General features: G+C 41.6%; 1 protein-coding gene across 5 annotated transcripts in view; it reads right to left on the minus strand.

Annotated features, from left to right (window-relative positions):
- Positions 1-3,397: 3,397 nt before the first annotated feature.
- The window catches only part of NKAIN4 (sodium/potassium transporting ATPase interacting 4), a 123,855-nt gene continuing 110,588 nt past the window's right edge, over positions 3,398-16,664 (minus strand). The window contains exons 5-7 of one of the 5 annotated variants that reach the window (XM_050918709.1): positions 12,522-12,582; positions 8,784-8,868; positions 3,398-3,495 (exon numbers count right to left, since the gene is read on the minus strand). In XM_050918709.1, coding sequence (XP_050774666.1) covers positions 3,486-3,495; positions 8,784-8,868; positions 12,522-12,582 — 156 coding nt within the window. In that variant the 3' untranslated portion in view covers positions 3,398-3,485. The remainder of the gene's footprint in view (positions 3,496-8,783; positions 8,869-12,521; positions 12,583-16,664) is intronic. The other 4 variants (XM_050918708.1, XM_050918712.1, XM_050918707.1 and 1 more) reach the window with 4 other exon arrangements.

Consider the following 16,664-nt stretch of genomic DNA (forward strand, 5'->3'; position numbering starts at 1 on the left):
TGCAGATCTTCTTCCATGCCTGTTAGGAACTATCCCTGTGCTGGAAGATGACCATGGAAAAGTTCAGTCCTAAATTTTTCCATTTACAGGATGAGTGGTAACTTCTTTTAGTTTAAATCTGATGATTCTTGATTTTGTTTTTAAGAAATGGTTAGATCTGGAGCAGATAAAGGAAAGTGTGCCTGCAGAGTAACTTATTCATGGGTTTGAAAAAATGATTTGCTAAGTCTGTAGATTTATACTTCACGTTTTGGAATAAAAGCATCTTCTGTTACCTCTTTAGACTGGTCGCTCATGTAGTCTGGCCTATAAAATGCTTTAGTGCAACATTCCATCAAGGCTGGGATCCGAGGGCTGGCTTGCTGCATCAGATTGTAGGGTTACTAAGTCTGCTAGCCCATATCCTCCAGTACCAGATTGTTGTGGGGGAATGGAATGATGTCCATAGCTACCTTTCAGAGTAAACAGAGCTCTTCCCCTGTCTGGGGGCATGAACCAGACTCCAACAAAACATCCTACCTCTTCTAAGATGTAAGCAGGACCACACTATTTTGTATCCCTTGAGTCAAGCATTTGTCTTCCTTTTATGCATATCAGCTGAGACTGAGGATCAACTGCATCTTCTCCCCAGTCACTACAGCCTTTGTCTGGTTCCATGCTCCTAAACACCTAACAGGACTGCAGGCCTCGGCTATATCTAGGTGACCCCAGTTAAGCTGGCTGGCGTCTTCCCAGAGCCCAGATGGAGGACATGCTCCATCACACCTCCTCCTTGCAGATGCAGGGGATATTATTCCACCTAACAATACGCAGAGGCAAGAGGAATTGATATTTGAACTGCTAAAATCTTTCCTTGGATGCTAATCAGTGGAGATGGGTCGAGTGTTCATAGATTTCAGCACTACCATAGAAGTGAACTTTTGTACTTACAAGGCTGTTTGCATCCATTACAAACCCACAATGGCTCTAATATGCATTTCTAACTAATCTGGGGGTTGTGCCTAGTTTAAATAGTTGTATTAATCTGAAAAGGAATATTTTAAACCTCAAAACTGACTTAAAAGGTTGTTCAAGAGTAAGAACCAGCTTCAATTCAGAACTTGGCTCATTTATTAGCAAGAGGATCACAGTGTTTTTGATGAATATAATTAGGATAGAAACTGAGATCCTGACAAATCTTCTTTTAAAGTTAATCCAGTGTAGGCCATTTCTTTCAGCTGTGAAAGGCTACCTAGTTTCACGCATCGTCACACAAGTATATGTCCTTTTACAATGCCAGGCAAAAGATAAGTGTGGATTTTAGTCTGCTTAAATTATGTTTTTAGCCAGCAGAGGGCACCATTAACCTAACTATAACAGGAGCCAGAGGCTGAAACCTTCAATTGCTCTTCATTCTATAACACAACAGACCGTGAATTAAACGTAGTTTCCCATGTTAGCAAGATAGATTATTGCACGGGCATACAATGAATGGAATTAGTGCACCAGAAACTTGTAAGTGATTTTGTGCCTTTGCTAATGATTATAACCTCCTTTTCCCTCCATTGGTTTCTAAGTTGTAAAATAAAGTCCCCTAGTAGCTTGTCCTGACTCTCTCTCTCAGGAGCATCTGCCCCATTCAGTGCTTGGGCACCACAGCTTCCCTTTGTCGTAGAACCTGATCTTGCATGGAGTGGGATGAGGAAGGTCCTCCAGGCCGTTAATTCCAGGGACACTATTGCCATGGACTTACAAGGTGGCACCTACTCAGTCTAGTCTTTAAATTCCAATGGATAGCTAAGGTTAGGTCTACACCGCAGCTGGGATGGAGCCTCCCGGCCCAGATAGAGGGACTCACCCTAGTAGAGCTCAAGCTCTAGTGTGAAAAATAGCAGTGTGGGCATTCCAGCTGTGTCGGATACTCAGTCTGGTGCCTCGGGCTCAGATGTAGGGGGTTGGGTGAGCTGAAGAGCCTGAGCTGCCACCTGAGTCACACTATCCACACTGCTACTTTTAGTGTTGCGACCCAAGTCTGTCTACCTGTCATGGAAGTTGGCTGCCAGCTGCAGTGTAGACACACCCTAGGTGGGGATTAGCAGAGACTCACTGTATTTCCTGTTAGCATTTGTCTGCCTATTCACACCATACCTGCAGCATCCTTGCTTTGTGGGAGGGATGGCAGGGAAAGAAGGTCCACCCTAACTCTACATATCATCTTCCTTGGACATAAACAAGGAACATTCTAATTCAGTGAAATAGAAACAAGGAACTCTCCCTCATGCCAAATGTGGCTTCAGGCTTCATGTGTTTAGAGGCTCTTAAAACTCATTTTTTCCTCTTTGTACAAAAAAGCAGATTGTCTTGCTGAACTTATCTAAAATAATGAGCAATATAATTGCACTAGGGTCGTCATAGTGAGACAAATTGATGGCTCTGGTGGTGATCATGATAGTAGATGACTACATTGTTCCACAGCAGGATTTTTGTCTCAGGCCTTGATCCTTATGTGGTTAGAAGGGCAACTGCTTTAAAAAACAAACAAAACACCCCATTCCAGTAGGACATTGTTGTATTTTTTTTAATTACTGTGGCCAACAATGCAATTTAATTAGTGATGTGTATCCCTTCTATTTTCCCCCACCCCCTTAAAATTAAAATTCTTCTTCTCCACAAATTCCCACATGGCTCAGGCCCACTCCTTGAGTAAATTTGACTGCCTTGTGGCTCTGTTCAAGAGGTCTCTTATGCATCAAGAATTTGGCCTTAGCCCCTGTCTACAGCAGGAGCAGCAGTGTAAGTTTAGTGTAAACAGACCAAGTTGCTGTAAGCTACAATGTGCACTAGTGTGGCTCACACAGCCTTGAAATTGGGCCTAAGCTGTACCAGGAGCAAATCATGGCTTTGCCTGTCTACAATTAGGACTTCTTCACCAACACAGCTGCCCTAGTGGCTGAAATCAGGCCACACTTCCTATGTGGACAAATCCTTAGGTTATAAGGAGTGGAGAATTCTCAGTAAAGGCAAATAGTCTCCTCCCTGTCCCCCAGAGGAAGGGAGGGATGAGACTGTGTTGGGGACTTTGTCCATTTAAAAAAGTAAACTACAAAACTGTTGAAGCCTGAACCACTGGGATTGGCAGGACTTTATTCTTTGTAGATCCATGGTGGAACGAAGAGGTTTCCCAGTTGCTCATCTCTGATGCCCAAGAGATCATGAAGGGTTCCTGTTGGACTTGTTCATCTCAGCCAAACCTGTCCCATCCATGGGTCAGCAAGGCCAGGCCACGGACTAACGGTTCATCAGGACACTCACAAACTGAAAACAAACCTAGAGGCCATTCATCAATGTACATTCATTGTGTAAAAAAAAAAAAAAATTGAAGTGGAATGGATTTCATTATCCTAGCATTTCCTCTGCACAGATCCAGACCAAGGATGGCTTCATTTCTTGCAGCGCCTTTGATTGCTGGGTGCAAAAGGTTTATCGAGCTTGTGGATCTTCCTCACTTACGCAGGCCTGGGGGGAAGGGAAGGGAAGGAGAAATTTATCAACTCGGAAGGCAAAGGTGAAAATTTTCTGCATAAGACTGTTTTTAAAACAGTATTGAATCAGTAAGAGCAAAATAACTTTTGTCCTCCAGTAGTGCACTCCATATACATGTGTGTTCTGCAGGACAGCTGAATGCACACTGGATGGTTCATCTATGGAACTTGCAAGCTTTGAAAATCAACACTGTATCTCCACCACTAGGGGCCAGATTTTAGGAGAGATTTAGACATGGAGAGGCACCTAATGGGATTTTCAAAAGCACTCGGCCACCTAACTCCTATTGTGGGGCATTAGGCTCCTAAGCACTTTCAAAAATCCCACTCCATGGCTATGTGCATCTTTAGGTGCCTAAATACTTTTGAAAATCTGGCCCTAGGATTTGGCATGCTCTGCTAGAGGAATGTGAAAATTCTAGTATTATTCCTTACAAGCTCACATGACTATTTAATGTTGTGAAATGCCCCACAACTGTGAAATGTTAAGGTTACAAAAAGGTGTGTGTGTGTGTGTGTATGATAGAAAATGCAATAATTAAGCCAGATGCAATCTCTGCAATTAAATTCACTGTAGAGGCAACAACCAGCAGCTGTGATACAATGATTTTTAACTTGATTTTTTTGAATGCTTCAGACCAAAGCTGAAGATGATTGTACTCTCTCTGGATCCCAGTATGGTAAAGGGAGCTAAGAGCTGCTCACCTGATGTATCCAGAGCTACTTCCACAATGCCACTTAAACTAAAGATAGGCCTGAACCAAAGTGGCAGATCCAATACTCCTGGCAGCACTTATCTATTTTGAGGTTTTTTAGAAGCTGGATCTGAGTTTTGTACCTTTGGGTCTATCTCTAATACAAAATGGCCTCTGAGGTTGTGATGGCTGCCTTTCTTGTGTAGCTGTGATAAGGCAGAACTGCTCATGTGTCTGTCAGGTACTACGTGACCTAGTACAGTGCTGCCTTAACTCAGGGCGTACCCCATGCATGTTATGGGTTTCTATTCCCATTAGCCATTCCTCAAATGCTGTACAGGGGCAGCTGCTTGTGGTGTCAGTGTTTGTGTGGCCATGCTCAATGTTAGAGAACTGCCTGAAGCACAGTGGGATTGGTTAGAAAGCATTAAGGAGAGTGGGGACCCGGAGATGGGTGGAGCACTCCTGTCCCTCCAGCTGTGAAAGGACAGGCTGCCTCGCTCACAGGCAGCAGCTGGTTGCCTAACAGCCACACTTATATAGCAGGGACTGCTCCACTCTGTTAGATATGAAGACGGTAACATTTAGCAACAAACAGCTGACCAATATAGAAAAATAATGTATTTAGGTGTTTTTATGCTGCAGTAACTGTCAGTAAAACTGGGCTAGATGCTCACAACTGGAAATGTGCAGTTGTAACAGAACCAGACCAAGTTTGTAGATAGGTTATCAAGCACTTGCGAACCTCATGTGGAAACCCAGGGCCAGTTCCAGACTCCTGGGGGAGCAATTTCTAGCATCAAAATGATGTGAAATAAGTTTGAGACCATTTTGATCTAAAAAGAGGTGCTCAAGCACAATTCTACTTTGAGATCTTTTCACAAACTCAAAGGATAAGGATGGTCTCTCTCTCTTGAACAAAAAAATGGACTGACACAACAGGTTTGAAGTGATGGCAATGGGCTATGATGGGTCTAAATCTCCATGTGTCTGAGAGGGCAGCATTGCTACCTGAGTTCTTAATGGTATTAAGTGTGCATTAGCATTAGTTATAGATGCTTGTTCAACATCTCAAGAGCGCTCTGCATGCTCCACATGGCAAGAATTGTTTCAGGTTACAGACCTTGCTGAGTAGTAGTTTCAAGTACTGTAAAATGGCCCTGAGCTGACACCCTGTGTGGAGCAGCCTCTCCACACAACCCCCAAAGAAGACAGTGCTGCAAAGAAACATGGCCTGAATTTCAGCCTTAGCTAATGAACGATAAAACTGTTTAGCCTCCTAACCCTCATTCATGAAAACTTATTAGGCTGAGAATGCTCTCTGACTCAGCCTGGGGAGAGGGTTGCTTTTAGTTTTCAATAACTCCTTTGTTATCCTGCTCTTTAATATTTTGACCCAGATGCTCATGCACTGAAAACCCTCCAGTCCTAACTTACTTTGTATCCACATTCCTTAAAATATTAGTATTAAAGTTAACAATTAGTGCAGTCCTATGATGGGCAAGCAGCAATTAGATTGATTAAGGGCAACTAACTTTCACGGTAAACCTTTACAATATTTTTTCCACAGTCTGTTGACTCCATTTGTATTCAAAAGCAGTTTAATAAAAAACACCCCCAAAATAATCCTTACGGCCAGTGCAGATTGAAATAGGAATAATTGTAACCTGCATGTATTTATAAAGACTTGTTGCTGTGTATGTGTGGCAAAGGGTGCTAACTAAACATATTTAAATATTGCAGTTGTAAACAACAATGCAGCATACCAATGGGGTTTTAAACAGAGAACTAACAAACAACTAGTGGTTGTTTGTAAGAGTGTTCTCTGCTAATTGGAAGCCTACAATCACAATTCAAAGCAGCTCAATCTATTTATTTTATCCAAGAGAAGGTTAAAAGGTGACTTGATCAAGGTCTGCAGGTATCTACGTGGGGAAGAGATTTTATAGTAGGTGGCTCTTTAACATAGCAAAGAAAGACATAATGAAATCCAGTGGTTGTAAGTTGAAGCTAGATCAATTCAGACTAGAAATGAGGTACACATTTTTAACAAAGAGGGCAATTAATCATTGGAGCAAGTTACCTAGGGTCATGATGGATTCTCCATTGTTTGAAGTTTTTTAAATCAAGGCTTGGTGTCCTTTTCTAAAAGACACACTATAGATTAAAAGGACAGTACGGGCTTGATGAAGCATTCTGTGGGTAAGGTTCTTTGGCCTGTGTTATGTAAGATGATCTAATGGTCCCTTCTGGCCTTTAGCGTCTGAGAATTCAGAAGATATGGCTCTCCCAGGAAAAGAACCCAATAATGAGCCTGGGATCCTATTGCTCACAGATTACAGGATGCTTTGGCATCAGTATATAGAAATTGTTCCTTTTTTGTGTCCAGCTCCTTCTGCTCCTCCTCTTGCTAGATGTGTGTGGAGGAGGAGTAAGAGCGCAGACTGGTAGTAAGCAAAAGTCATTACAATCTGGTGGTTATTGTGAAATATATGGGTGCTGTCTATCCAGTGCGTGGTAGCTAACTACACACCCCAAATTAAACAGCACAGTACCACTGTGTACAGTCTCAGCAGGAGGATCATGGATTGGAAATTGAATGAAGACTGTAGGGTTTTGTAAGGAAACTTGCACTGACACTCTCCATGCTGCTCCAGGTTGTGAAAGAAGCTGACACTGAGGCTACGTCTTCACTATTTTCTCAGGGATCGATATATCGCGTCTAGATGAGACGCGATATATCGATCCCCGAATGAGCTCCTGTCGACTCCGGAACTCTACCAATGCGAACGGCTGTAGCGGAGTCGACAGGGGGAGCCACGGACGTCGATCCCGCGCCTTGAGGACGGTAGGTAACTCGATCTAAGATACTTTGACTTCAGCTACGCTATTCATGTAGCTGAAGTTGTGTATCTTAGATCGATTTCCCCCCCAGTGTAGACCAGCCCTGATAAGTGAAGTCTTATTTCCACATAACACACAACTATTTTTAAGAGAAAAGCAACCTAATCTCTCTCTTTTTTTTTGTCTGTGTGCAAAAGTGCAGTTTTTCTCCACTGCACCAGGTCAGTAGATCAAGGAGCTGCCCAGGAACCCTGCAGCTTCCACAGACGCAGGAAAATCCCATCTCACAATGACAAAGCGAGAGGGAAAAATTGATATTTAATCTCCAGTCCCGTCTCTCCTAATAAGGCCACTAAGCCCCTCAATTATGAGAAGCTGAACTTCTTTTCAAAACTCACCTGTTCTCCTGCAGTGACATAGCGTGTTTGAGTGTGCCTGTGCATATGCATTTTGGGAGCATCTGCCCAGATCTATTTTAAGGTCAATTTCCTCCTTCCAGCCCCACCTGTCCCCCACCTTTTGCTTTATGGGAGAATTCTGCTATAGCATCAGACTTAAAATCATTCTTCCTTAAGAGTTTCCACACACCGAGGTGCTCTCCTGAGGATTCCGTGCAGAGAGTAACAGAAATTCAATGCCTATAGCTGCTAAGCACAGATAATACTAGCCTTTACATGTAAGTATTTAATTAAGAAGCAGCTCTCAAGTGGACCGCACAATAGCTCTTGTGCAATGAATAACAAAATGGGGATTATCAGAGGGCAAGAGTTAGAATTCAATGATGGATCTATCAGGGCCAGCTCTAAGCACCAGCGTTCCAACATGTGCTTGGGGTGGCATTTTGGCCCTTTGGGGACAGCACTTTTCAAGGGGTAGCACTCCGTTTTGTTTGTTTGTTTTGCTTTGGTGGCAGCACTCAGGCTTTTTTTTTTTTTCCTTTTTTTTTTTTTTTTCTCTTTAGGGCAGCAAAAAATCTGGAGCCGGCCCTGGGATCTATGGTAGGAGTGTGAGGTGGATGGATGTGAAGTGACTGCCTTTCACTTGAGCTCTACTACAAGGACTGTCTGTATAAACCACTGTTTCCATGGGAAACAGAATTCCAGCAAAATGAACTCATAAAGCCAAACCTGTATGATCCTGCATGTAAACTATAAAACACCCAAACTTGGGGGAAATGCCCACATTCCACTGCACAGAGTGGCTGAGAAGTGGAGAATCTATACAGGGAGACCAGGCAAGCCTCTGCATGTCATGGAGCCAAGTCTTTAGGTGGCCACTCCATGGAACTGCACAGATGTAATGGACTAAAACCCTGTGTTATGATTGGCTGGGCGCAGAGCTGAGATGTAGTTTTAATAGCTGGGCAAGGGAGGGGAGGATTCTCTGCCACCCTTCCCCAGCATGCATACAGTTACCTTGCACAAAGCTCTCTTACCAAATCTTAGCACGGGGGACCAGAATTTACTCCATTGTGAGAGGCCGTAATGATGCCATGTTAGAAACCAAGGATGGCCACACTAGCATTCACATGTTGAACCCAACCACATCCTGAGGTTGAAAGGAATTGACTTCACCCCTCCCAGGGATCTGTCCCGTCAAGTGTCAAACCCTGACAAGGGAACACCTGCTAGAGAAATCTGCCTATTAGAGAGTAAACGGAGCAACCTTGCGCCACTGAGCTGAGAGGCACCACACGCTTCTTAGCACAGTAGCCAATACTTACAGATATGTCTGCTTGCACAAAAGGTTGGTGGGTTTTTCATTGACATGGTAGAGAGGAAATGGATCAAATCCACCAATGAAATCAACTGAAAGAAATCAAAACCCAAATAATAATAAATAAATAAACAAACATATGGCAAGGATGGTGACAGGAAAGCTGGTGTGTGGCATGACTTAACATAAAATGGTGCAAAGAACAGAAAGATGATTACCAACAGCCCTGCATCTGGCACTTAACTACGTACATGAGACCTAATACAGACTGGAAAATTCTGCCTATAAAGACCACTCAACCTAGACCTCTTGGGAAAGGAAACCATTCAGTGTGTGAACTCCAGCTACTGCAGAATTTTCAAACATGGGGGTGGGGAACCCCTGAGGCTCCCTTCCTCCCTTCAAATCATGATCACATTGTGTCATAGCGCATCAGCCATAAGTGGACAAAGCAGACCGTGGCCTTTCAGAAATGTACTAACAGAAAGACTCTGAGCGATGATAAGGGAGTGGATGTCTGCATGAAAGCAGGTAGCAAGCAGCAGTATCTCTGAAGGTTGTCTCCCCAAGGGCCATTTGCTGGCTTGTAGGAAAACAAGACAGTGACAGCAGTAACTGGCTTATTATAAACCACCCTAGTGTCCACGAACTTGGTGGTTTTCAGATTTCTTCAATTTAAATATTTTTATGGATTTAAAAAAAACAAAATGCTTCCTTTTCCCAATGCTCAAATAATGACAATGGAACTAGTCAAAGGACTTTTTACAACACAATTTCCCCGCTGCCCATTATCAGAGTTTTCCAGATGACCTGACTGGGAAAATCTCTCAGGGTTCTTCTAAAATTAATCAAATTTTTAGACTATGTGGCTCCAACAATATATTTACAGATTAAGGTTGGGATTTTCAAAGGAAAATATGGGAATTAAATTTCAGTAGGCCTTGGGTGTCTAACTCTCTTGGGCTCCTTTGACAATTCTGCTTAGAACATTTTGAAGATGTTCAGCTTAAGGAAGATTCTCATAGAGAATGTCAGACTGGATCAGGCATGCTCCACCCAGTCCAAGTATCTGATCTCCTACAGTGACTATAATAGTATAGGAAGTTATGGAATATTCTCTCCATAGGGAAAGTTTCTTCTTAAATCCCATCAGTTTGAATGTGGTTTACACCCTGAAGAAAGAAAGTTTATATCCCTTCCAAACATATTTTTAAAAAAATGTAACTCTGGATATTCTCATTAACCATATAACCATTTCATTTTTCTTTCCTGAAGGTGGCACTATTCTTTTAAGCTTCAGTTACATATTTTTAAAGGTTGTTGGTAATTTTAGTAAATATTTTGTCAACACACAACCTAAAATAGAAAGAGAAGCATGAAAAACATTAAAAAAATGTTTTAAAATGTTTAGAAATTGAACTCCTCAGCAGCAACCCAAATCTTTGTTCTAACAGACAGCAGGACACTGCTGTTGTGACATTGGAATGACTAGAACATAGGTAAAATTTTCAAAAACACATAAGCCACATAGGACCCTAATCCCAATGACTTTCAATGATACGTAGGCTCCTAGGGCCAGATTTTAAAGGAATTCAGATGCCTCTCACTGATTTCAAAAACCTTTAAAAATCTGGCCTCTACCTGCCTAAGTCACTTTTGAAAAATAAGATGTAGGCACTCAAGTCAGTTAAGTGCTTTTCAAAATGTTCCCTGATAACTTCAAAAATAAAAATTGGCCAAGATTTTTGAAAGTGACTAGTAGTTTTGATTGCCTCATTTTTTGTGTATCCAACACCAGAGATATTAAAGAGGCCTGTTTTTCTGAAAATGCCTATCATCTGCTCCCTGAAAATAAGTTTTCTCAAGTTTGGCATCTAACAACTGAGGCACCCAAAATCCTAATCACTTTATAAAATCCTGATCATAATTCACTGGTGATACCATCCATAGATTATTGTGCATTAGCACATCTAAAACACTCTTGCCCACAATCCAGGGTTAGTGGATTCCATTGCTGTTTTTTCTCATGAAAATCACGTTAGCACTGGCCTCCTGATTAATGTGTCTCAGCACTCATAATTACTTCATGCTGCACATCAAAGGAACATTTAAAAGAAACCACAAATGGGAGAGAAAATTAAAACGCAGCTCAAATTTGTTCAGGTCACTGGAAGGATCTACTGCTGTGACTGTGAAATATTGATGGTGTGTCATTGTTAATTATTCAAGCTGGCATTTCAACTCTGAGCCCGAGAAACTGGGATGGAGCAGAATTTTAAAAATTCTGAAATTAACAGCAGTATGTTTCTAAATAATTCATTCTACTTGTACTGGCTTCTGGTGATGAAACCATTGTATTTAAACCATGTTTTTAAAAATAGTATTTAAAGTAACATTAAATCTAAAGCCCTTTGGGTAAAACATACAGACGACATTCTTGGTGAGAGAGGGGAAAAGATGATGGAGCAAACCTTGTTTTTTCATTACTTATAATACAGGCCTTTGTTAAACAGCTAGCTAGCTCTAAGCAAGTAACCAGTCAAGCCACTGTGGTCACTACAGCCACACAGGAAGCAAGAGAGAAATAGAGAGGGCAAGCCAGACTAGTAGTATATCTCATTAAACCCATTTGAAATAAACTCTCTCACTTACCTTCTAACATCTAATTCAAACCCATTATTTTTCAGCAAACATCCTTGGCAGCGAATCTTTATAGAATAAAGCTTCTCACATTAATGTGAAGAGCTAGAAGCCACAAAGAAGTAATACTGGTATATAAAGCCTTTAGGTCAGATCCTCAGTTGAAGTAAATTGGTGTAAGTCCATTGACTTGAACAGAACTATGCTGACTCACACCAGCTGAGGAGCTATCCCTTAGATGCAACCCATAGAAACATGCGTCTAAAGAGAACATACTACACTGCTCTTTATAATCAATGGACCCAATCTTTGTGCACCTAAATCATGCGGTTCAATGGGTGTTTTGGAAATGCAGGAAAAAGCTACATGTAGGTGGGTAATTCCAGCTGATCTTATAATCAAAGTGGCTTTCCTTTGGCTCTCTGCTTTCCTTTGGCACTGTAAAATTGAACCCTAAGTACCTAAGAGAATTACAGATCAAGCATAAGGAGAATTAATTCATTCATCTTCTCTACAATCCAGGTACAGGACCACCTCTGTTTTGCAAGTTAAATGCTCAGTTCAGTTATTTGTCAATATTCTTGCCCTCTATTTTATCCTGAGCTTATATCATGAACTGCACAGGGCATGGCCTTCCTGCTCAGTTAAACATACTGGACCTGATTCTCCATTCACTTACACCAAGTTTACATTGTTGATAGTCCACTGATCTCAAAGGCATTATTCCTAATCAACACCAGTGTAAAAGGAGAATCAGCTCCCCTGTTTCTGTCTCTAATACTCAGACATGATCAGTGGACAAAGCCAAACCTTTGTGCTAAAATAATCAGAGAAAACGATATGGGAGTTCAAGACAGAGGAGAGGATCTCACGGTAAATTTGTCCTTGTCAGGCAGATGTTGCAGTGATGCCATTTATGTGGTGAGATGGAAAGATTGATAAGAAAATGTCACCTCACTTCCCCTGACCTTCTTCCCCTTCGTTCACTGGCTGAAGGCCTATAGCACTAGCTCATGAGACAACATCCCTGAGAAAGAGAGAGAGAGAGAGAGAGTGTTTTTTTTTACAAAAACGGTTGCCCAGGAATCTGTTGATGAATACTTACAGCTGTCCTCTTCTTCTGTAAAAACACTGACAACGTAACAGGCATAGACAAAGCCCACCAGCTGGAAAACAGAGAGAAGAAATCATTCAGCACTTTTGCATCCAGACTTCAGCAGCCACCACCGGAATGGTGAAACCGTAAAATTTGCCCTAAGGTATGCAGTGCAGGAGTCAGACTGCAGTGGCATATTTCTCCCTAAATTCTTTCCAAAAAATCACAAGCACTGCTCACAATCCCAGAGCAGCAGGATACTTCTGCTAACATAATCAGTACTGAAAGAACATAGCAATGTTGCCATTTAAACTGTAATCACTGAGCTTCAGAGTTAACACCTGACTGAGATGAGTCATTCACACCTTATGTTCACACCACTCAGAGCTATTGTTTCAGGTTCCCTGTTTGCAGACAGTATTGCTGTAGGTCACAGTTAGACTTTCGTCCCCATAAGGACTGGAAACATTTCTTTATGATGACAATGTGCCAGACAGTATCCACTTCTTACAACCCCTTCTACAACAGCAGTCAAATAGACACATGGAAAAATACTGCTTTCACTATGAATGGGATGCAAGGGGAGGATAACTCATTGGCTAAATCATCCTATAGATATGGTCAAGCCTTTAGAGTGTAAGTTAAGAGGTAACTACCTTGGTATTATCCATCAAGAGAATGGGACCAAGTTCTGTTTGGCTTTGTAGGTAGACGAGATGGACAATTAGTTTGAAATTAACCATAAATGTGGGAATACCTTGGCTGTTTAATGTAGTGACATTGAACTCTCTTAGACTTGGAAATGGAGAAATGATTGGAAGTAACAGTGAGGAATCTTAGGGCAAGATGCAGAGTCAGACTCCATGTCCATACAAGGGAGTAAGAAGAAACCTCACACTTTTTAAAGCCCTGCTGCGGCTCCCAGACCTTGGGTCCAGGTGCACAGCAGAATTTGCAGCGGTTTACTCCCTCCCAGAAGCAGGTTGGGTGGGAAATGGGCAAGATCTTGACTCCACCTCCTCTACTCACTGGCCAGAGGAACTGAACCAGTGGGTGGTGTTTCATAATTCATGGGGTAGTATAGGCCAGCTTTAAATTACTGTCTCCTGTGAGGAAGCAGGGAAGGAAAAGTGACTCAGTGGAGTGTCTCTGGAGTCACAATGCCTCCTGGAGCTGGTCCTGACTTGGTGCTGTTTACACATTGCTCATTGCCCAGAATCAGGCCTAAAGTAAGAAAACAGACTTGAAATTTCAAAACTAAAGTGGACCATCACCTCAGAACCTCAAAACAATTAAAAAAAACCCATACAGAAGCTCACCACTTTGGGGACAGTCATAGAAGCTCTAAAATGTGCCAGACCTGTTGTCTTCATGTTCAGCAGCAAGGAAATACCCAGATTGAGTAAGGAAGGAAGAATCTAGCCCTAACAAAATGATCCTGGTTCAGCAGATTTGTATTTTGCTCTACTTTCTGTTGATCAAATATCTCTTCTGCTCCTAGTATTGTGTCCTTACATAACATTCTACTTAGCAAGATCTTGGTTGACACTAACCACATTGTTAAAGTTATTGTGAGCCACAATCATTTGTTTTCCACAGTGAGTTCAATGCTCTTTAACAAGAGTTAGGATGTGGCAAACAATGGCTCACTCCAAGGGAAGACAGAATGATGCATGAAAGGACTCAGAAAGTAGAGTCCATTCATTTTTAATATGACAGAAAAATACATCACACCAGAAAACAAAGGCAGAATAATGAGATTTCTATTGAGGGATCATAAGATTTGCTTGTGTGCTGCAGCTCTCTGAAGACAAGAAACACCTTAGCTGGAGGAAACTATGTAATTATTTTTACAGCACCACCAAACCTTCTATTTCTTTTACACTTCCTATTAAAAGTTAAATGCAACAACAGAACCATCAGTTTGCTCTCTTGAGCCTTGTATCATTCCATGGAGGTACAGTCCAGCACTGCCGTGATGGAGAGACAGCTTTCATCACTCATTTTCCTGCTGCATAGTTTCCAAGAGAGGGCTACTTTACCCCTTTGTCTCCATTAACTACAGTTTACTTAACTCAGAAAAGAAGCCAACCAGTTGCAATGGCAATCACAAAACCACACAACATACAAAACTAATTATGCCTGGGGAACTTTGAGAGAGTTACCTGTTTAAGGGGCACCACTGCTCTTTACAGGCATATGAGAGAAGAATGAATAATCATTTTCTTCTGATTGCTTTTCTTTGTTTGTATTATGTTAACAGGGAAAAAAAGACGTGGTGTTTGTTTTGTTTTGCTTGTTTAAATTTGCATCTGTTGAAGGAGAGAAATGTACCTGGAACTGACCATGGTGCTGAAGAAAGGCAGCAAGCCTTACTCCTTTATTAAATTAGGCAATATATATGGCTATTAGATAAGGGACAAATAAAAGGTATTTGTGGGACTACACTCCAAATGGCTTATGAGCATTTCTCCATGCAAGACTCTCCAATTGGTCCCTCTAGTGTGTCACTGGTTCATGCTTTTCAAGTTTTGGGTGACTGCAGTAAGAGTGCTGGCACCAGCTTATGGATAGGATCTCTTGGTCAATCCCTAGAATGGAGAATTCAGGTGTTATTAAGGTGCAGATCCTCTTTGTTACCTCTCCTCAAAGGTCTAAAGGTCATTTACCTCTTCTTGGGCAGAACTTCAGTGAATTATCCAGGAGCTCAGATTCTAAAGTGTCTAAGCAAAGCAAACATTTATAAATAAATTAAGAGATCATCAGATTAAAGATAAATATTTTGAAGAAACATATTTAGATTAATAGAAATAGCTCCTTTTACAAAAAATACGATGCTCTTATCTTTAGCATGCTGTGTCTGTTAATTTCTCATGTCTTCCCTCTTTCATTCCAGCAACTCTGATCTCCAGTCCTAGGCATTAGTGACCTACAATATGTTGTCCACTGAGAATCTAAAGAGAACTGGAATGGTAGGAAGTAGGGCCGGTTAATATCAGGATGACAAAATGTCCCACTGTTTTTTGGTTTGCACCAACATCCATTGTTCACTTGATCTGTGAGACTTAACAAAGCTGAACACCACAATACAATTGGGCGAGGACAGGTATTTAAAATTTAATCACTGTGGCAGAGATAAGCATCTTAGATGCAAATTTTTATAAATTCCTGTGTCTTTGAAATGATGGTAAGAACCTGGAGACTGATATTTGTTAATTTCTTAGTATGTTAGAGGTGAGTTTTGGCTTTTGGCTACAGCAGCGAGCCAGGACCCCTGGGTTTTATTCCTAGATGTAACATTGACTCACTGTGTGGCTGTGAACAATCACGGCTGGTGTAAGTTTATCAATCTGTAAAATGTACATAAGAAATAAGTCACATATGTCACATGATTACCTGGAGTCAAAGCAAAACCATTTATTTCACATGAGTGATGTGAGGCTTGACTAACAGATGTATGATGCTCTTTGAAATCCCATAATAAGTACATATGAGGCATTATTATTTAGGATCTGATTTTTCAAAGCACAAAAAGTCTAAGACTGCATGCACAAGTGTGTGAGCATTTCTAATATGCACATGCTATTACCATCTCTGTGGATATGTCTACAGATGGAGCTAGGGGTACAATTCCTAGCTCACACAGACATGCTTATGCTAGCTGTTATTGAGCTAGTGTGCTAAAAATATGGTGTAGCCACAACTGCACGGGCAGTGGCAAGCAGCAGCATGGGCTAGCTGTGCTGAGTACATACCCATGGGGTTTAGGCAAGTTTGTACCTGGGGTCACTAGCCCATACCATCGCTTGCTATGTACCATGGCTACACTACTATTTTTAGTGTGTTAGCTCAGTGAGAGCTAGCATGAGTATATCTACGTGAACTGGGAATCCCACCCCCACTTTATATTGTATGCCTGTGTGTGCAAATTTGACCTTTGATAGATGTCTATCTGGCTGTTTGCATACACAGAACGCTGATGTGTGTGCATTCATGTAGTTCCAGGTTCAGATTCAGAGTACAAATACATATGCACCCATACAGGGCCTGACCTTAGTGGGCTTTGAAAATCCTGCCTTTAGTATTTTACAGGGATCAGTATATAATAATAATAAAGCCAACTCATTGGTACATTCACTGAAACATCCAGGA

This window comes from Gopherus flavomarginatus, chromosome 11 (genome assembly GCF_025201925.1).
Source record: "Gopherus flavomarginatus isolate rGopFla2 chromosome 11, rGopFla2.mat.asm, whole genome shotgun sequence".
NCBI classification, from domain to species: domain Eukaryota; kingdom Metazoa; phylum Chordata; order Testudines; family Testudinidae; genus Gopherus; species Gopherus flavomarginatus.